General features: G+C 46.5%; 1 protein-coding gene across 1 annotated transcript in view; it reads left to right on the forward strand.

The window, feature by feature from the left end:
• Positions 1-16,485, forward strand: part of LYSMD4 (LysM domain containing 4) — a 32,329-nt gene extending 15,844 nt beyond the window's left edge. Inside the window, exons 2-3 of the mRNA XM_082253067.1 lie at positions 8,525-8,807; positions 15,965-16,485. Coding sequence (XP_082109193.1) covers positions 8,538-8,807; positions 15,965-16,474 — 780 coding nt within the window. The 5' untranslated portion in view covers positions 8,525-8,537 and the 3' untranslated portion in view covers positions 16,475-16,485. The remainder of the gene's footprint in view (positions 1-8,524; positions 8,808-15,964) is intronic.
• Positions 16,486-16,706: the final 221 nt, after the last annotated feature.

The raw sequence follows: 16,706 nt of genomic DNA on the forward strand, positions 1-16,706 counted from the left end.
GTCTTGATTACTGCTCCTCGTTTGCTTACCTTCATATAGGCTATCCCCCCTTCAGTCCATCATGAACGCTGCTGCCAGGCTCATCCACCTTACCAACCGTTCTGTGTCTGCTACCCCTCTCTGCCAATCCCTCCATTGGCTGCCACTCAACCAACAAATTAAATTCAAGTTGCTAACCATAACTTACAAAGCCATCCATGACTTGGCACCCAGCTATATCACTAACCTGGTCTCAAAATACCAACTAACTCGTTCTCTTCGTTCCTCCCAGCTCTCTAGTTCCCTTGTAACCTCCCATGCCCGCCTCCAGGACTTCTCCCGAGCCTCTCCCATCCTCTGGAATGCTCTACCCCCATCTGTCTGACTATCTCCTACTTTGTCCACTTTCAGACGATCCTTGAAAACACATCTCTTTTCAGAGAAGCCGATCTGGCAACCAACTAACAACTGTACTTTTATTTTCTCCATCAGCCCATCCCCCACAGTTATTACCTCTTGTATCTCTTGGCCCTCCCTCTTAGATTGTAAGCTCTAATGGGCAGGGCCCTCTGATTCCTACTGTATTAAAGTGTATTGTATTTGTAGTGTCCTAGTGTTATGCTGCTTCATTTAGACCAGGGTTTCTCAACTAGGGGTTCCTCCTGAGGTTGCTGGGGGTTCCTCCTGAGGTTGCTGGGGGTTCCTCCTGAGGTTGCTGGGGGTTCCTCCTGAGGTTGCTGGGGGTTCCTCCTGAGGTTGCTGGGGGTTCCTCCTGAGATTGCTGGGGGTTCCTCCTGAGGTTGCTGGGGGTTCCTCCTGAGGTTGCTGGGGGTTCCTCCTGAGATTTCTGGGGGTTCCTCCTGAGGTTGCTAGGGTTCCTTGAGCAATGAGTGTCAACCCTCAAGTTGTAAAGCGCTTCATAAACTGTCGGCGCTATATAAATCCTGTATAATAATAACTTTTATGACGTGTCCTGACACCCAATTGTTGTTTTTACTTGTTGCTTCTTTGTGATGTAATTTGCAGCTATGGCAGTTTCCTCCCCCCCCCCCCCCCTTTTTTTTTATCCAACTAAATTAAAAGAAAATCCAATTCCGATATGAGGTGTGCTTTCAGTTGGCTCTGACATTCCTGGATTCTGCAATCTCCATTTATAGAACACTTTGCTGCTGAAGTAACCTGACTACGTGTTCACATCTGTTACACGAGGTCGTTTCACTGATCACTAACTGATAAAGTTGTGTTTTCTCAGCTGGAACAATCAACAGAAATAAAGGCGTCATGACAAGGGACAAATGCACACTCTGCCACCCAGAATTATTTAAAGGGTAAAGCCCCGTACATACAATCAGATTATCGAACGATCTGTCCTCCGTTTTTTGTGGCATGCTAGTCTGATGTGGAAAGTGAAGAGGTTAGTGAAGAGGTTATTTTCATACAAATTTTCCCGTACGACAGAATTCTACTTCAGAAGTGATGTCATGTGTTGGATTGCTTTGTATGTGTTCTTTCGTCTCTGAGCATGCCTAGTCTTGCTCTCAAGATTTTTTTCAGTCAAAAACTGTACTAATGAGTCAAAAATCGGACGTTGTGTTGACGGACGATAAAAATTTTATAGCTTGCACATCCAGTTTTTTTGTTGTCCTAAAGTCTGTAATAGGCTGTCAAAAGCACCATACTAACAATCCGAAATCGGCAGATCGTTCGTCGGACGAAATTTCCCTTCCGATTTTCTTATCGTGTGTATGGGCCTTATGCCACGTTTGTGGGGGAAACAAAAATAGCGAAGAAAAAATAAAATATAGCATATATAATTGCGACACAAGTCATTGAATGTTATTAAGCCCCCCAATCACACTGAATCAAACTTTGAAATTGTGTGACTTCATTTGAAGTCGCATGATTTCAAAGCCTCAGGTCAGTGTGACTTGGCTGACATCTGTGCGACTTCATGCACAGATGGCTATGCAAGTTGCACCCGAATTCGCCCAAAAAAATAGCGCAGGAACATTTTTTTTTCAAATTGATGAAGTACCGCAAAGTCTGAGTTGCACCGATTTCAGCAGTTCTATTGCCGAAAACTTATCATTGGATTTGAACCTGTCAAATTGCATGACAAGTCGCACCGGTGGAATTGGAGGTTAAAAGTTACCTTTCCTTTTCAATCTGCAACGCTGTAATTTTCTGTAAAATGCGATATGGCAGCCTGGAGAGGCGTTCTGTACACTTCCCAATCACAAGTATTGCCTGTTTACTTTTAGGCCCCTTTCACTCTTGTGCGACTTGGGACTGCAAGTCGCGTGGCAAGTCGTACCCCATAATTTCCAATGAGTACCAACTGCGACTTCAATGTATACCCTGCACTACTTTGGTCTGACTTTGATGCGACTTGTGGGTCCATAGACCTCAATATTACACAGGAATTGCATCAGTCGCATCATAGTCATGTGACTTTCAGGTGATACAAGTGTAAAAGGGGCTCTACTGGGGGGGGGGCTGATGACATCACACCTGTCAAGGGGTGGGTGGTCCTTTGTTCTTTGTCTCTGTTGATTGGTGGATGGTTATTTTAAATATTTTGCACTGGTATCTTACACTGATCACATGTCTGACGAAGGGGTCCTCTGTGACTCCGAAACGTTGCGCTAACTTTTTGTCATGTGATCATGCTTCAATAGAAAACCGTTTGGACTCTACCTGATCCGTGGTGTGCTGACAAATATCCTTATTGTAACTGTACTCATCCCAAACCTGTCATTTCCTGCTTGTCTGATTGGCTTACCGATTTTCCCAGAAGTCTGCATGCATTAAGATACAAGTCAGATTTTGGGCATCCACCGCAACATTCCCAAAAGAAAATCACGTCTAAAGGGATGCAGATCCTGCCGATTTCCTCATTAAAACAATGGAAGTGCAGCAGCTGATTGATAATCACTCCCATTAGATTCACTTTCCACATGGACACAGACAATCAAACAGGGAATTCTTCAGAATAACAAAAGGTAGGAATCTGCAATAAAATGTATTAAAATCCTTATTGGTGTAAAGCTTACCATCCACACATTTTAATACTTACCTGCTCTGTGCAGTTGGTTTTGCACAGAACAGCCCCGATCCTCCTCTTCTCGGGTCCCTCTTCGGCTCTCCTGGACCCTCCCTCCTGTTGAGTGCCCGCACAGCAAGCAGCTTGCTATGGGGGCACCCGAGCCGAGCTGCAACTCCGTGTGTGTCCATTCAAACATGGAGCCGTGGTTCGGCCCCGCCCCCTCTCTCTTGATTGGCTAACTGACTTTGACAGTGGTGGGAGCCAATGGCGGCGAGGCTGTGTCTCAGCCAATCAGGAAGGAGAGTCCCAGACAGCTGAGGGACTCGTGGACATCGCTGGATAGAGATGGGGCTCATGTAAGTACTAGGGGGTGCTGGGGCAGCTGCTGCACCCAGAAGGCTTTTTATCCTCATGCATAGAATGCATAATGATAAAAAAAAAAAAAAACCTGTCTTTACAACTCCTTTTAAACCCTTCTCCTAAGAAATCTTACAATAAATTTGGCTGCTGAAAGTTGCAGTGTGCGGTTTCTGCCTGTAGGGTGCATGACCCTACCACTCCATATGTTTTTTTGGGACGCAGGCACAGTAGGGCTGCTGGTGCTGGCACTGTCCTGCTGGCATTTGGACAGCTAGGGCAGCTCTCCTGTACTGTGCTTGGATAGTATGAGCCCACTGGCGCTGCTCTGTCCAGCACATGTGTATTCGTTACTTTGATTTGCTAATTCCCTCTAGCATTCTCTAGCCACTTCCAGACCTGCGATGTACCTGTATGTTGCTGGACTTCCAGTGGTAATACTGAGGTGATGCCTGCAGCTGTAGGCATTACCCGGTGGTAATACTGAGATGATGCCTGCAGCTGTAGGCATTACCCGGTGGTAATACTGAGATGATGCCTGCAAACCTTTAGGCATTACACTGGTACTCTTTTTTTAGAGCTGGCGACCGGCTCTCTTGTAAAAGCAATCCTAGCAGCTAACTAGCCATCTTCTGCAGCTTGCTCGGGCTCTCCTGTCCCACCGCGTGTCGGGAACACGTGCAAAACTGTGCACTTTCCCAACACGCACAGAAATGCGCTGCCCTTTACCAGATGCATGGTAGTGGCATTAACCAGATTCTGTGTGCTCCAGTTTTAGTTGATGTCCTCGAATGTGTTCTCCCTGCCGGGATGGCTTCACTAGAATTACTACCAGTGGCTGTAGCAGCCGCTAGCAATAATTGCAAGTAAAATCCAACAGGCTGGTTGTACCCAAGTTGATCAATCGATCAACTTGGTACATTCAGCCTGCCCATATATGGTTAAAATCTCAGCCAGTCCCAGCTTAACCGGCTATGGCCGGCATAAAGTGTTGCTAAACCCACAACAGTGAAATCAGTCTGTGTATGCAGAAAAGCATGCTCATTATATTCACTGTGGAACCTAAGGGGTTAATCCTCTGCATTGTGTTAAAAGGCTGTTTGATCCTGTCTTCTCTGAGCCTCCCCTCCTTCACTGTCCCTAATCCATCTCCTGATAGAACAGAGCCTTGGGTGCATGCACATGCTCAGTTTGGTGTGTTTTGCTAGAGCTTTTTTTTTTTCCCTTGGAAGGGTGCATGTGAACAGCGCAGGGCCTATCGGCACTGTCCAGACTAGGGATGGACCGATTATCGGCAAAGCCGATATATTGAGGGCCGATATGCACTTTTCCCGATATATCGGAATCGGCCTCTGAGGTTACCGATATTGCCGATATTTCGGGAAAGTGCTTGTACCGGAGTGATGCCTGCAGCTAGAGGAATCACCCCGGTACCGGCCTCCATAGCCGACTGTCAGCTGTCTTGTAATGGCAACCAATGCGGCTGTCATTACAAGTAGCGGGAGGGAACTCTGATAGAAGTCACAAGACTGCTATATGCTGCCGATAAGAAAAGGTATTTAACAGTTTATATTTACTAAAATAATTGCATTTCCATGTTCTGTGTACTGTGGGAGATCAGATATAGTGACTGCAGGCTACTGGGGAGACCAGATATAGTGACTGCAGGCTACTGGGGAGACCAGATATAGTGACTGCAGGCTACTGGGGACACCAGATATAGTGACTGCAGGCTACTGGGGAGACCAGATAAAGTGACTGCAGGCTACTGGGGAGATCAGATATAGTGACTGCAGGCTACTGGGGAGACCAGATAAAGTGACTGCAGGCTACTGGGGAGACCAGATAAAGTGACTGCAGGCTCCTGAGGAGACCAGATATAGTGACTGCAGGCTACTGGGGAGACCAGATATAGTGACTGCAGGCTACTGGGGAGACCAGATATAGTGACTGCAGGCTACTGGGGAGACCAGATATAGTGACTGCAGGCTACTGGGGAGACCAGATATAGTGACTGCAGGCTCCTGGGGAGACCAGATATAGTGACTGCAGGCTACTGGGGAGACCAGATATAGTGACTGCAGGCTACTGGGGAGAGCAGATATAGTGACTGCAGGCTACTGGGGAGAGCAGATATAGTGACTGCAGGCTACTGGGGAGAGCAGATATAGTGACTGCAGGCTCCTGGGGAGACCAGATATAGTGACTGCAGGCTACTGGGGAGCCCAGATATAGTGACTGCAGGCTACTGGGGAGCCCAGATATAGTGACTGCAGGCTACTGGGGAGACCAGATATAGTGACTGTTGGCTCCTGGGTTTAGTAACACTTTGATAGGACAATACAATAATAAAATATGCCCTGATGCACCCCGTGACACACCTCTATCCTCAATAACATAGAAAGTTGCAAAGATTTGCCCTTGGGAATTTGAATGAGGTGCAACACACCCAATGATACAATGTAAAAAGCAAGTTTATTGGAACATACAGTGTCAGCAAGTAAACACAAACAGGTACCATATTATGAAACAGATTTGTGATGTTATACATAGTATATTAATATTCATAGTCAAGTTCAGTATTCCATAGAGGTAGGTATGAAAATGCGTCCTGGTAAACCGACGCGTTTCGTGAACAACCGTTCACTTCCTCAGGGGTTGATGCGATACATGGTTTCTAAGAAATAAATGGTTTGTAATAAAGATAGTACCGGTAGAGATAATGTTATGCTGATGCGAAACACTAAGGGGCCCATACTTACAAATCTGTTAAAGGAAATAGCATGCTCATGATCCATTGCTCTATGGAATACTGAACTTGACTATGAATATATAATATACTATTTATAACTTCACAAATCTGTTTCATAATATGGTACCTGTCTTGTGTTTACTTGCTGACATTGTATGTTCCAATAAACTTGCTTTTTACATTGTATCATTGGGCGTGTCGCACCTCATTCAGAGCCCATTCACACTAGCGCGACTTGTGAGGCGACTTGTGTAGCCCCAGGTCGCTTGACATAACAAAAGCAAGGTTAATCAATCAGTGCCGTCTTAATATGCACTACTGAAGTCACTCCGACTTCAGAAAAGGGTCCTGTACTACTTTGAGGCGACCTGTGATCCGACTGTCCCATATACTTCAATGGGAGTCGCCTCCTTATCTTAATTGAAGCGACTTGTTATCAGACTTTCCAGGAAGAAGAAAGAGATTAGCCAGACATTCCCCACATTGCAGCCATGCCTATATGGTGTATATATATATATATATATATATATATATATATATATATATATATATATATATATATATATATATATATATATATATATATATATATATATATAATATTCCATTATCTCTGCTTGGTCTGTATGAGTGGCACTGGTGGACACAGATAAGTGGCACTGGTGGACACAGATAAGTGGCACTGGTGGACACTGATTCCTGGCACTGGTGGACACTGATTCCTGGCACTGGTGGACACTGATTCCTGGCACTGGTGGACACTGATTCCTGGCACTGGTGGACACTGATTCCTGGCACTGGTGGACACTGATTCGTGGCACTGGTGGACACTGATTCGTGGCACTGGTGGACACTGATTCGTGGCACTGGTGGACACTGATTCGTGGCACTGGTGGACACTGATTCGTGGCACTGGTGGACACTGATTCGTGGCACTGGTGGACACTGATTCGTGGCACTGGTGGACACTGATTCGTGGCACTGGTGGACACTGATTCGTGGCACTGGTGGACACTGATTCGTGGCACTGATACATGGCACTGATGGACACTGATACGTGGCACTGATATTTGGCACTGGTGGACACTGATTCGTGGCACTGGTGGACACTGATTCGTGGCACTGGTGGACACTGATTCGTGGCACTGGTGGACACTGATTCGTGGCACTGGTGGACACTGATTCGTGGCACTGGTGGACACTGATTCGTGGCACTGATATTTGGCACTGGTGGACACTGATTCGTGGCACTGGTGGACACTGATTCGTGGCACTGATATTTGGCACTGGTGGACACTGATTCGTGGCACTGGTGGACACTGATTCGTGGCACTGATATTTGGCACTGGTGGACACTGATTCGTGGCACTGGTGGACACTGATTCATGGCACTGATACATGGCACTGATGGACACTGATTCATGGCACTGATACATGGCACTGATGGACACTGATACGTGGCACTGATATGTGGCACTGGTGGACACTGATTCCTGGCACTGGTGGGCAGTGGCACTGGTGGACCCATACGTGGCACTGGTGGGCAGTGGCACTGGTGGACACTGATACGTGGCACTGGTGGGCAATGAGGAAATGAGTAAAAAAAAAACAGAAAAGGGGAATTGGGTCACAACACATCATATTCTGATTGGCCAAACAGAAAGTCGTCTGTCATATAAGTCGCGCAAAATAATTCACAAGTCGCGCTGAAGTCGCGGTAATATCGCGGTAAAAAGTCGCTCCGACATGGGGCGACTTTATGGTTGCGGCAGTGTGAGCCGGCTCTCAATGTCCCAAGGGCAAATCTTTGCAACTTTCTAAGACCGGACAATAGACTCCTCTTCTCCTTTTCTCTAGAACAGAGGGGAAGGGGTTCTGTAGTCTTCAAAGATAGCAACAATAACAGTGTAACGACTAGGAAGCATGGGAAGTTATATGATTTCTGGAAGGATTACCGGGTATTTTTTGCACTTCCAGTAATAAATTGCTTTCAGTGGTTAAGAAGATAATCGAGTATAGAGCAGCAGATAATAGAGTATAGAGAAGCAGATAATAGAGTCCAGAGAGCTCCTAATAATGTTGTGTGCCTGAAAACTGGAGATAATGATTACATTCCCTCTGCTGTACCAATTATTTCCCATAATGATCATTATTTCCTGCGGGGAGAGAGAACTGTCACATGGCTGAAAATAATGACGGTTACAGCAAATAGACCGTGCTAATAGATCAGTGAAGTCAATCCAGAATCTGGCAGACTCGGCAGGAGCGTGTTATTATCTAATTAGTGAACTGTTGAATGCTGCGTTCTATATTTAAGAATTGCTACCTTCTGATCATGACTGCTCATTGATTGATTCAGAGCTGTTTTTTTTTTTTTCTATTTTCCCTAGAACCGCTCTGACAATGCGCCTAAAGGGACCCGCTCATTCCTTCAACCCACCCACCGGAGTCCATTCCTCCCTGGGAGCCCATGTCTACACGTTTACTAATGGAGCGGCGGACCTGGACAGCTCATCTGAAGAGGAGCTCGATGTTATGGAATTACGAGCGAGGGGCGGAGAGCTCCAACGCCAGAGCGCTTTGCGGGAGAAGGTCAGCGACGTGGTTTTTTTGGAGCGAACCATCACAGAGGAGGACAGCCTGAACAAGCTGGCACTGCAGTATGGCTGCAAGGTAATGACTGAATATAACCTGAACTCTGTAGGGTGTTAACAGGAATTGGATGGGTTAAAGTGATTGTAAAGTCTCGTCTTTTTTTTTTTTCCTCTTTAAAAATAACAAACATGTTATACTTAGCTGCTCTGTGCAGTGGTTTTGCACAGAGCAGCCTGGCTCCTCCTCTTCTCGGGTCCCTCTTTGGTGCTCCTGGCCTCTCTCTCCTGTTGAGTGCCCCCACAGCGAGCAGCTTGCTATGGGGGCACCCGAGGCGAGCTGCAGCTTCATGTGTCCATTCAGACACAGAGCTGCGGTTCAGCCCCACCCCCTCTCTCTGGATTGGCTAACTGACTTTGACCGCAGCGGAAGCCAAAGGTCCTGATGCTGTGTCTCAGCCAATCAGGAGGGAGAGTCCTGGACGGCCGAGGCAGTCATGCACGTCGCTGGACAGAGATGGGGCTCAGGTAAGTATTAGGGCAGTTGGGGGGGGGGGGGGGGCTGCTGCACGAAGAAGGTTTTTTTTATCTTAAAGAAGAAATATAGGCAAAACTTTTTTTCTCTATCGTTAATCAACAGACGCAGCTCCATATCTTCTTTAGACCATTGGGTTATGCTCCTCCCATCAGGAACAGGACACTAGGCAGGAAAAAGCTTTACCACGCCTATGGGGGTTGTCCCCGCAGGCATAACCCCACACACTCTGCTACAGCCTCTAGTTTGTTTCTGCCTAGTTTAGGAATAGGACCTAGTTCCCTGCTGGGACTTCGGTATTAGCTATTAATAGGGGTGATTGTGCCAGTTCCCTCTCAGGAATGCTTTCAGGGTGGCTTGCATCAATTACCAGGGGAGGTGGCCGAAATTTTGACCTGGGCGGAACAGTTTGTCCCAGCCCTCTCTGCTGTGCACATCCTAGGTATTGGATCACAGGGAGTGGTCCCTCCACCCGGAGGTGTTTCATCTCCTGTGTGACCGGTCGGGGACACCCGAGGTCGATCTGTTTGCTTCTCGTCTTGACAAGAAGGTGCAGAGGTTCATAGCCAGATCTGGAGATCCTCTGACTGACGCCACAGACGCACTGGTGGCTCCTTGGGGTTGGTATCAGCTGCTTTGTGCCTTTCCTCCGCTGAAACTTCTGCCGAGGCTGCTACGCAGGATAGAGGTGTAAGGGATCCTGGTCATTCTGGTGGCTCCAGACTGGCCTCGCCGGTCTAGGTACGCAAACCCAGTAAGGTTGGTTACCGATGCTCCTTGGAGACTTCCTCTCAAAGAAGATCTGCTGTCTCAAGGTCCGATCTCCCATCCTGCTTTACAGTCGCTGGCTTTAACGGCATGGCTGTTGAAAGCCAGGTGTTGAGGAATAGATGTCTTTCTGACTCTGTGATTCCTACGCTATTGAAGGCTAGGAAGTCGACTTCCAGGAAAATATATCATCGTATGTGGAAATCGTACATTTCATGGTGCGAATCGCTGAGGGTACACCCTCGCTTGTTTTCGGATGCTAGGGTTTTGGCCTTTCTGCAGAAAGGGGTTAAAAAGCGGTTGGCTTTGAGCACTATCGAAGGCCAAGCGTCGGCCTTGGCTATATACTTTCAACGCCCGTTAGCTACGCATGCCTTGATTCGTACCTTCATTCAGGGAGTGCGCCATATGGCTCCTCGGAGGCGGTCCCCGCTACCTCCGTGGGATCTAAATCTGGTATTATCTGTTCTTAAAAAGCCTCCTTTTGAAAAAATTCGGGTTATTCCTCTGCTTTAATTGTCTCAGAAGGTTGCCTTTTTGGTGGCTATCGCTTCTGCCCGCAGTGTCTGAATTGGCGGCGCTGTCCTGCCATTCTTATCTTGTGGTCCACAGAGATAAAGTGGTAATCCGACCAAATTAATATTTTCTCCCTAAGGTGGTTTCTGATTTTCATTTGAATGAACACATTGTGCTGCCTTCACTCTGTCCCAAGCCCTTGCAGTCTTTGCCTTACATTCTTTGGATGTGGTTCAGGCGATCAGGGTTTACCTGGCGGCTACTGAGTCTTTCAGAAACTCTGATGTTCTTTTTGGTCCTCACTGAGGGACCTCGTTAGGGATTGGCTGCGTCTGCTGCAACCATTTCCAGGTGGATCAGGCAGATGTTAGTTCAGGATTATTAGCTGAAGGGTCAGGTTCCTCCTTTCCCAGTGACGGTGCATTCTTCTAGAGTGCTGAGTGCCTCTTGGGCTTTTCACCATCAGGCAAGGTGGCAACTTGGTCGTCTGTGCATACGTTCACAAAATTCTACAAAGTCGATGTGTTGGCTGCTTCAAATGCCTCTTTTGGCCGCAAGGTTTGGTAGGCTGCTGTTTAAAGAGAATCTTTTTTGTTCTCTTTGAGGGTTTTTTCTAGGTGAGCTCCAGTTGTTCCTGGTTGAGCTCCATATTACCTGGTTGGCTACGTTTAGCCTTTGGGGAGTAAGTCTTCTTTATGTTGTCTTCCCACCCCTCATGAAAATACTGCTTTGGGACATCCCAATGGTCTAAGAAGATATGGAGCTAAACTGGATTTTTGTACTTACCGTAAAATCCTTTTCTCTGAAGTTCATCGACAGATGCAGCACCCGCCCCTCTGCTTCTGAGTATATGGGGTTTTTTGTCTGCTAAACACTGCAATGAAACTAGAGGCTGTAGCAGAGTGTGTGGGGTTATGCCTGCAGGGACAGCCCCCATAGGCGTGGTAAAGCTTTTTCCTGCCAAGTGTCTTATTCCTGATGGGAGGAGCATAACCCAATGGTCTAAAGAAGATATGGAGCTGCGTCTGTCGATGAACTTCAGAGAAAAGGATTTTACGGGAAGTACAAAAATCCAGTTTTTTCATTTTGGATAAAGCAAGGGAGGGTTATAACCGGTCAGATTTTTTTTCGCCATCTGTGTCCCAGAGATTTCCCTTCACTTCCTGTCCCATAGCCAAACATGAAGTGAGAGGAAATACCTGCAAAAAAGGAATTCCTTGGGGACCCCCAGAACTAGTGTTCCAATTGGAATATTTCCCCTCTCTTACTTTTCTGGGGACATTCCTTTGGGGACCCCCAAGTTTCTTTTTTGTATGGTACACATCTGATGATTAATGCAAGAGCTGCTGTATGGGAAAGGATCCTTACCTGGGAGTACCAAGCAGACCCTACTATACGCTATCTGACCATAGCTTAATCGCATAGTCGCATACCATATGGTGAGCGCCCACTCACAAGGGGGTGCACAGTTTGCTGTAATACTTTGTCACTGTGGCACCTTGGAAGCACCGATCACTTTGTGGCTTCTTCATCAACACTACCTAGCACTAGTGGCACTTTCTGGAAGAAGCTATTCCTATTTAAGTTTGCACTAGTTCAATTTCTTTTCTTCAGTCTTCACAAAGGAATTGGGGGGCTACACTAACCCAGCTTGTAAGGCCGAACTAAATAATACACCTCAGGAAGTGCCGCCATGGCTAACAGAGGATAGACTTAGAGCTAAACTAGAGAAACTTAACATAAATAAATCCCCGGGACCGGATGGCTTGCACCCGAGGGTTCTTAATGAGCTCAGCCAGGTGATTGCCAGACCATTATTCTTGATCTTTAAGGATAGTTTACAGACAGGTATGGTGCCAGCTGATTGGAAAAAAGCCAACGTGGTACCAATATTTAAAAAGGGGCCGAGATATATCCTGGGTAACTATAGGCCGGTCAGCCTAACATCAGTAGTCTGCAAAATTTTGGAGGGGATGATACGGGACCACATACAAGACTTTAGTAATGAAAACGGTATTATAAGTAGTAATCAGCATGGATTCATGAAAAATCGTTCATGCCAAACCAATCTATTAACCTTCTACGATGAAGTGAGCTGCCACTTAGATAAAGGTAAGCCTGTGGATGTGGTGTATCTGGACTTTGCAAAGGCCTTTGACACCGTTCCCCACAAACGCTTACTGTACAAACTAAGGAAGATAGGTATGGACCATAAGGTGAGTACCTGGATAGAGAACTGGCTCCAGGGGAGAGTCCAGAGGGTGGTGATTAATGGGGAGTACTCTGATTGGGCGGGTGTGGAAAGTGGGGTCCCCCAGGGTTCTGTCCTGGGACCAATCCTGTTTAATTTATTCATAAATGATCTAGAGGAGGGGATATCTAGCACAATCTCAGTATTTGCGGATGATACTAAACTAAGCATGCCAATATCTTCTATGCAGGATGTGGAAATCTTGCAAGCAGACCTGAACAAAATAACGGGGTGGGCAACTACATGGCAGATGAGGTTTAATGTAGAAAAATGTAAAGTAATGCACTTGGGGGCCAGTAACCAGAAAGCAAGCTACTCACTTGGGGGGGAACCTCTGGGTGAGTCTAGGATGGAAAGGGACCTGGGGGTACTGGTAGACATCAGGCTTGGCAGTGGCATGCAATGCCAAGCCGCTGCAAGCAAAGCCAACAGAATACTGGGTTGTATAAAAAAGGGGATTCACTCCAGAAATAAAGAGATTATTCTCCCACTCTACAAAACTCTGGTCCGCCCACATCTGGAGTATGCTGTCCAGTTCTGGGCACCGGTCCTCAGGAAGGATGTGCTGGAACTGGAGAAAGTCCAGAGAAGGGCAACAAAAATAATTAGGGGAGTGGAGGACATCAGCTATGAGGAAAGACTAAAAGCACTGAACTTATTCTCTCTGTAGAAGAGACGATTGAGGGGGGATATGATATCAATGTACAAATATTGTACTGGCGACCCTAGCATAAGGAACAAACTATTCAGAGAAAGGAAATACAATAAGACATGTGGCCACTCACTAAAACTTGAGGAAAGGCGGTTTAACCTTAAAGTGCATAAGGGGTTCTTCACTGTAAGAGCGGTAAGGATGTGGAATTCTCTTCCGCAAGCAGTCGTATCAGCGGGGAGCCTTGATAGTTTCAAAAAACTATTGGATGGACACCTTAAAGACCACAATATACAGGGGTATACAATGTACGGTTAAAAGCAAACACACACATCATAGGTTGAACTGGATGGACTTGTGTCTTTTTTCAGCCTCACTAACTATGTAACTATGTAACAGGAATATTTTGCACAATATGGATTCTGCACATGTTTTTTTACTAGAGACTCTTATTTTGCACATTATAGACTTTGCACATTCATATTATTAAATTTATTTAGCACTTTTTGCACTTTATAGAGGTCCACTACCATTCCGACATTGGCTTGGTCGGATTCACATTATTGGCTATCTCTACACTTGGGCATTTTTCTCACATTGAGCACTTGATATTATTTATATATTATTTATATATATATTGAAATTTATTTGATGGACCTGCTATACCTTTAGACTGCATTCACATTGATCCGACTTGGACCGCGACTTGTCAGCCTGACAAGTCGCGGTCCTCCACGCTCCCATTGTGTAGTACAGGAGCCGTTCTAATAGGAGCGACACAAGTCGCTCCGACTTAGAAAAAGAGTCCTGTACTACTTCGGGGCGACCTGGAGGCGACTTGCATAGACATTCATTTTATGAAGTCCGTGCAAGTCGCGCTGCATGTGACTTCACAGGTCGCCCCCTAAGTTGGAGCGACCTAGTGTGAACCGGCACTTACTAGAATATTGTTTATATATGTTTATACACGCATCGGAGGTTATTTATATATGAATTGTTTTCATATATTCAGTTCACTATATATTTTTGCGCAGCATTTTTGGGATATACCCATGTGATCCGATTCTGGTGCGGAATCAAAAAAGAGTCCTGTGCGACTTTGGTCCGAATGCAATGCAAATTCAGCCATACAATCTGCATGGCTGTATTTGAATCGCACAGACATCGCATGTGATTTGCAGAGCAATGCGATGCAATGTCTGACATCGTACATATGTGAATCGAGACTTAGTCTTTTCATTTGCTTTAAATGTAACCAAGCTAGACAAATGTAAATTAAAGTGGAACTTTAGTCAGAAAATTAAGTCCTGCTAGATCACTTCTGGCTGGCCCCTTTTGCAGGTATACCTATGGCAAAAACATTAAAGCGAAGCTCCACCCAAAAGGTTTGCACCCTCCACTGCCACATTTCATACTTTTTGATGGGGGGGATACCTGTCAAAACTGGGTACCTGCTCCCACTTCCGGGTAAGATTGCCACATGTCGATTGTGCCGATCTTTGAAAATTCTGGCCCCTCCTCCTTTCCCCCCTGCTGCCTTTCCCCCCTCCTCCTTCCCTCCCCCTGCTGCCTTCTGGGAGACACCCAGAAGACAGCGAATCCATTCAGAAAGTGTAGCGCGACTCGCCCATGTGCATTGGGGGGCAGCGATACCTGTCAAAACCGGGTACCCGCTCCCAATTCTGGGTAAGATTGCCACATGGCGATTGCGCCGATCTTTGAAAATTCTGGCCCCTCCCCCTGCTGTCTTCTGGGAGACACCCAGAAGACAGCGAATCCATTCAGAAAGTGTAGCGCGATTGGGTGGCGGCGATACCTGTCAAAACTGGGTACCCGCTCCCGATTCTGGGTAAGATTGCCACATGGCGATCTTTAAAAATTCTGCAACCTCCTCCTTTCCCCCTGCTGCCTTCCCCCCTCCTCCCCCCCCCCCCCCCCCCCGCTGCCTTCTGGGAGACACCCAGAAGACAGCGAGTCCATTCAGAAAATGCATGCGCAGTAGAAAACAAGGCTTTACTTCCTCTTTCCCTTAGTGAAGCTGCTGGCATCTGCACCCAAAGCCGATTGACAAATTGGTTAGGGGTGCCAACATCACGGGATCCCTGGACAGGTAAGTGTTACTATATTAAAAGTCAGTATTTTTTTTTTTTACAAGCTGGAACTCTAAAACCTAGTAATACACTGTTTCACCCTGCTCTGCACATGCTCAGTTGCTCTCCAAAAATCAGAACCACTAGAGGCCGATCTGCTGACAGCCTAAAGATTTACTGCTGCTCAGGGGCTTTGGGCTTCAATAAAATGGCAGCCTCCAGCAAAAAGAAACAGGAGCCATGCTGGAGGCAATTTACAGCACATACTAATTTTGATATTATAATTATTAATGTGGAATGTGTTCCTTGCTAATGAACTTTTTTTTATGAAGTTCTGGGTAAAGTTCCATTTTTTTTTTTTTTATGTATTTGCCTCTGTCTCCAATGCTTTGTCACGTTTCCATGTTGCGTTTTTTTTCCCATCCAGGTCGCAGACATTAAGAGAGTGAACAACTTCCTGACGGAGCAGGACATGTACGCCGTAAAGACCATTAAAATCCCAGTGAAGGTGCATGGAATTTTTACAGAACATAACGAGGAACCCAACGCACAAACCTCCAGATCTGCAGATTCTCACACCGTTGTCGCCGAGCCACCTGATGATGGCCGTGTCAGCTCTGCAGACAACAGGGACATAAGTCAGTACTTCCAGGAGATAGACCAGAACATCGAGGAGGCCACACAGAACCAGGAACTGCTCGGGGAGTCTTTTGGCTCTGACAGTCTCCAGCTGACACTTATACCAAGACAGAAGGACTCCTATCTGGGGGCAGACTGGGGTATCCGATGGTGGAACGCCGTTTTAGTCATGCTTTTAATTGGGATTGTTTTGCCAGTATTTTATATTCTCTACTATGAAAGCGCGTCAGAGAAACCCTTTCACTCTGCAAATGGTACGGAGAGTCAGACAAACGCAAGTACACATTTAGAGGGCTAGAGACCGCTGCAGGATACAACGCCTAGGCCTCTGGGATGGGATGAAATGCAGAACTCTTCACCCCCCTTCTCATGTCACTTGATAGGAGCAGAAATCACAATATTCTTCAGTGTTTCGGAGGGGGCGGGGTGTCCGCATAAAAAACACCAGCAAGCTCTTCGGACAAGAACTTTATGATCAGATGAAGTCTCGGTTCACACTACTACAACCTGAAAGTCGCACGACTTAGGGT

Source organism: Pelophylax lessonae (assembly GCF_965119305.1).
Source record: "Pelophylax lessonae genome assembly, chromosome: 4".
Lineage (NCBI taxonomy): Eukaryota > Metazoa > Chordata > Amphibia > Anura > Ranidae > Pelophylax > Pelophylax lessonae.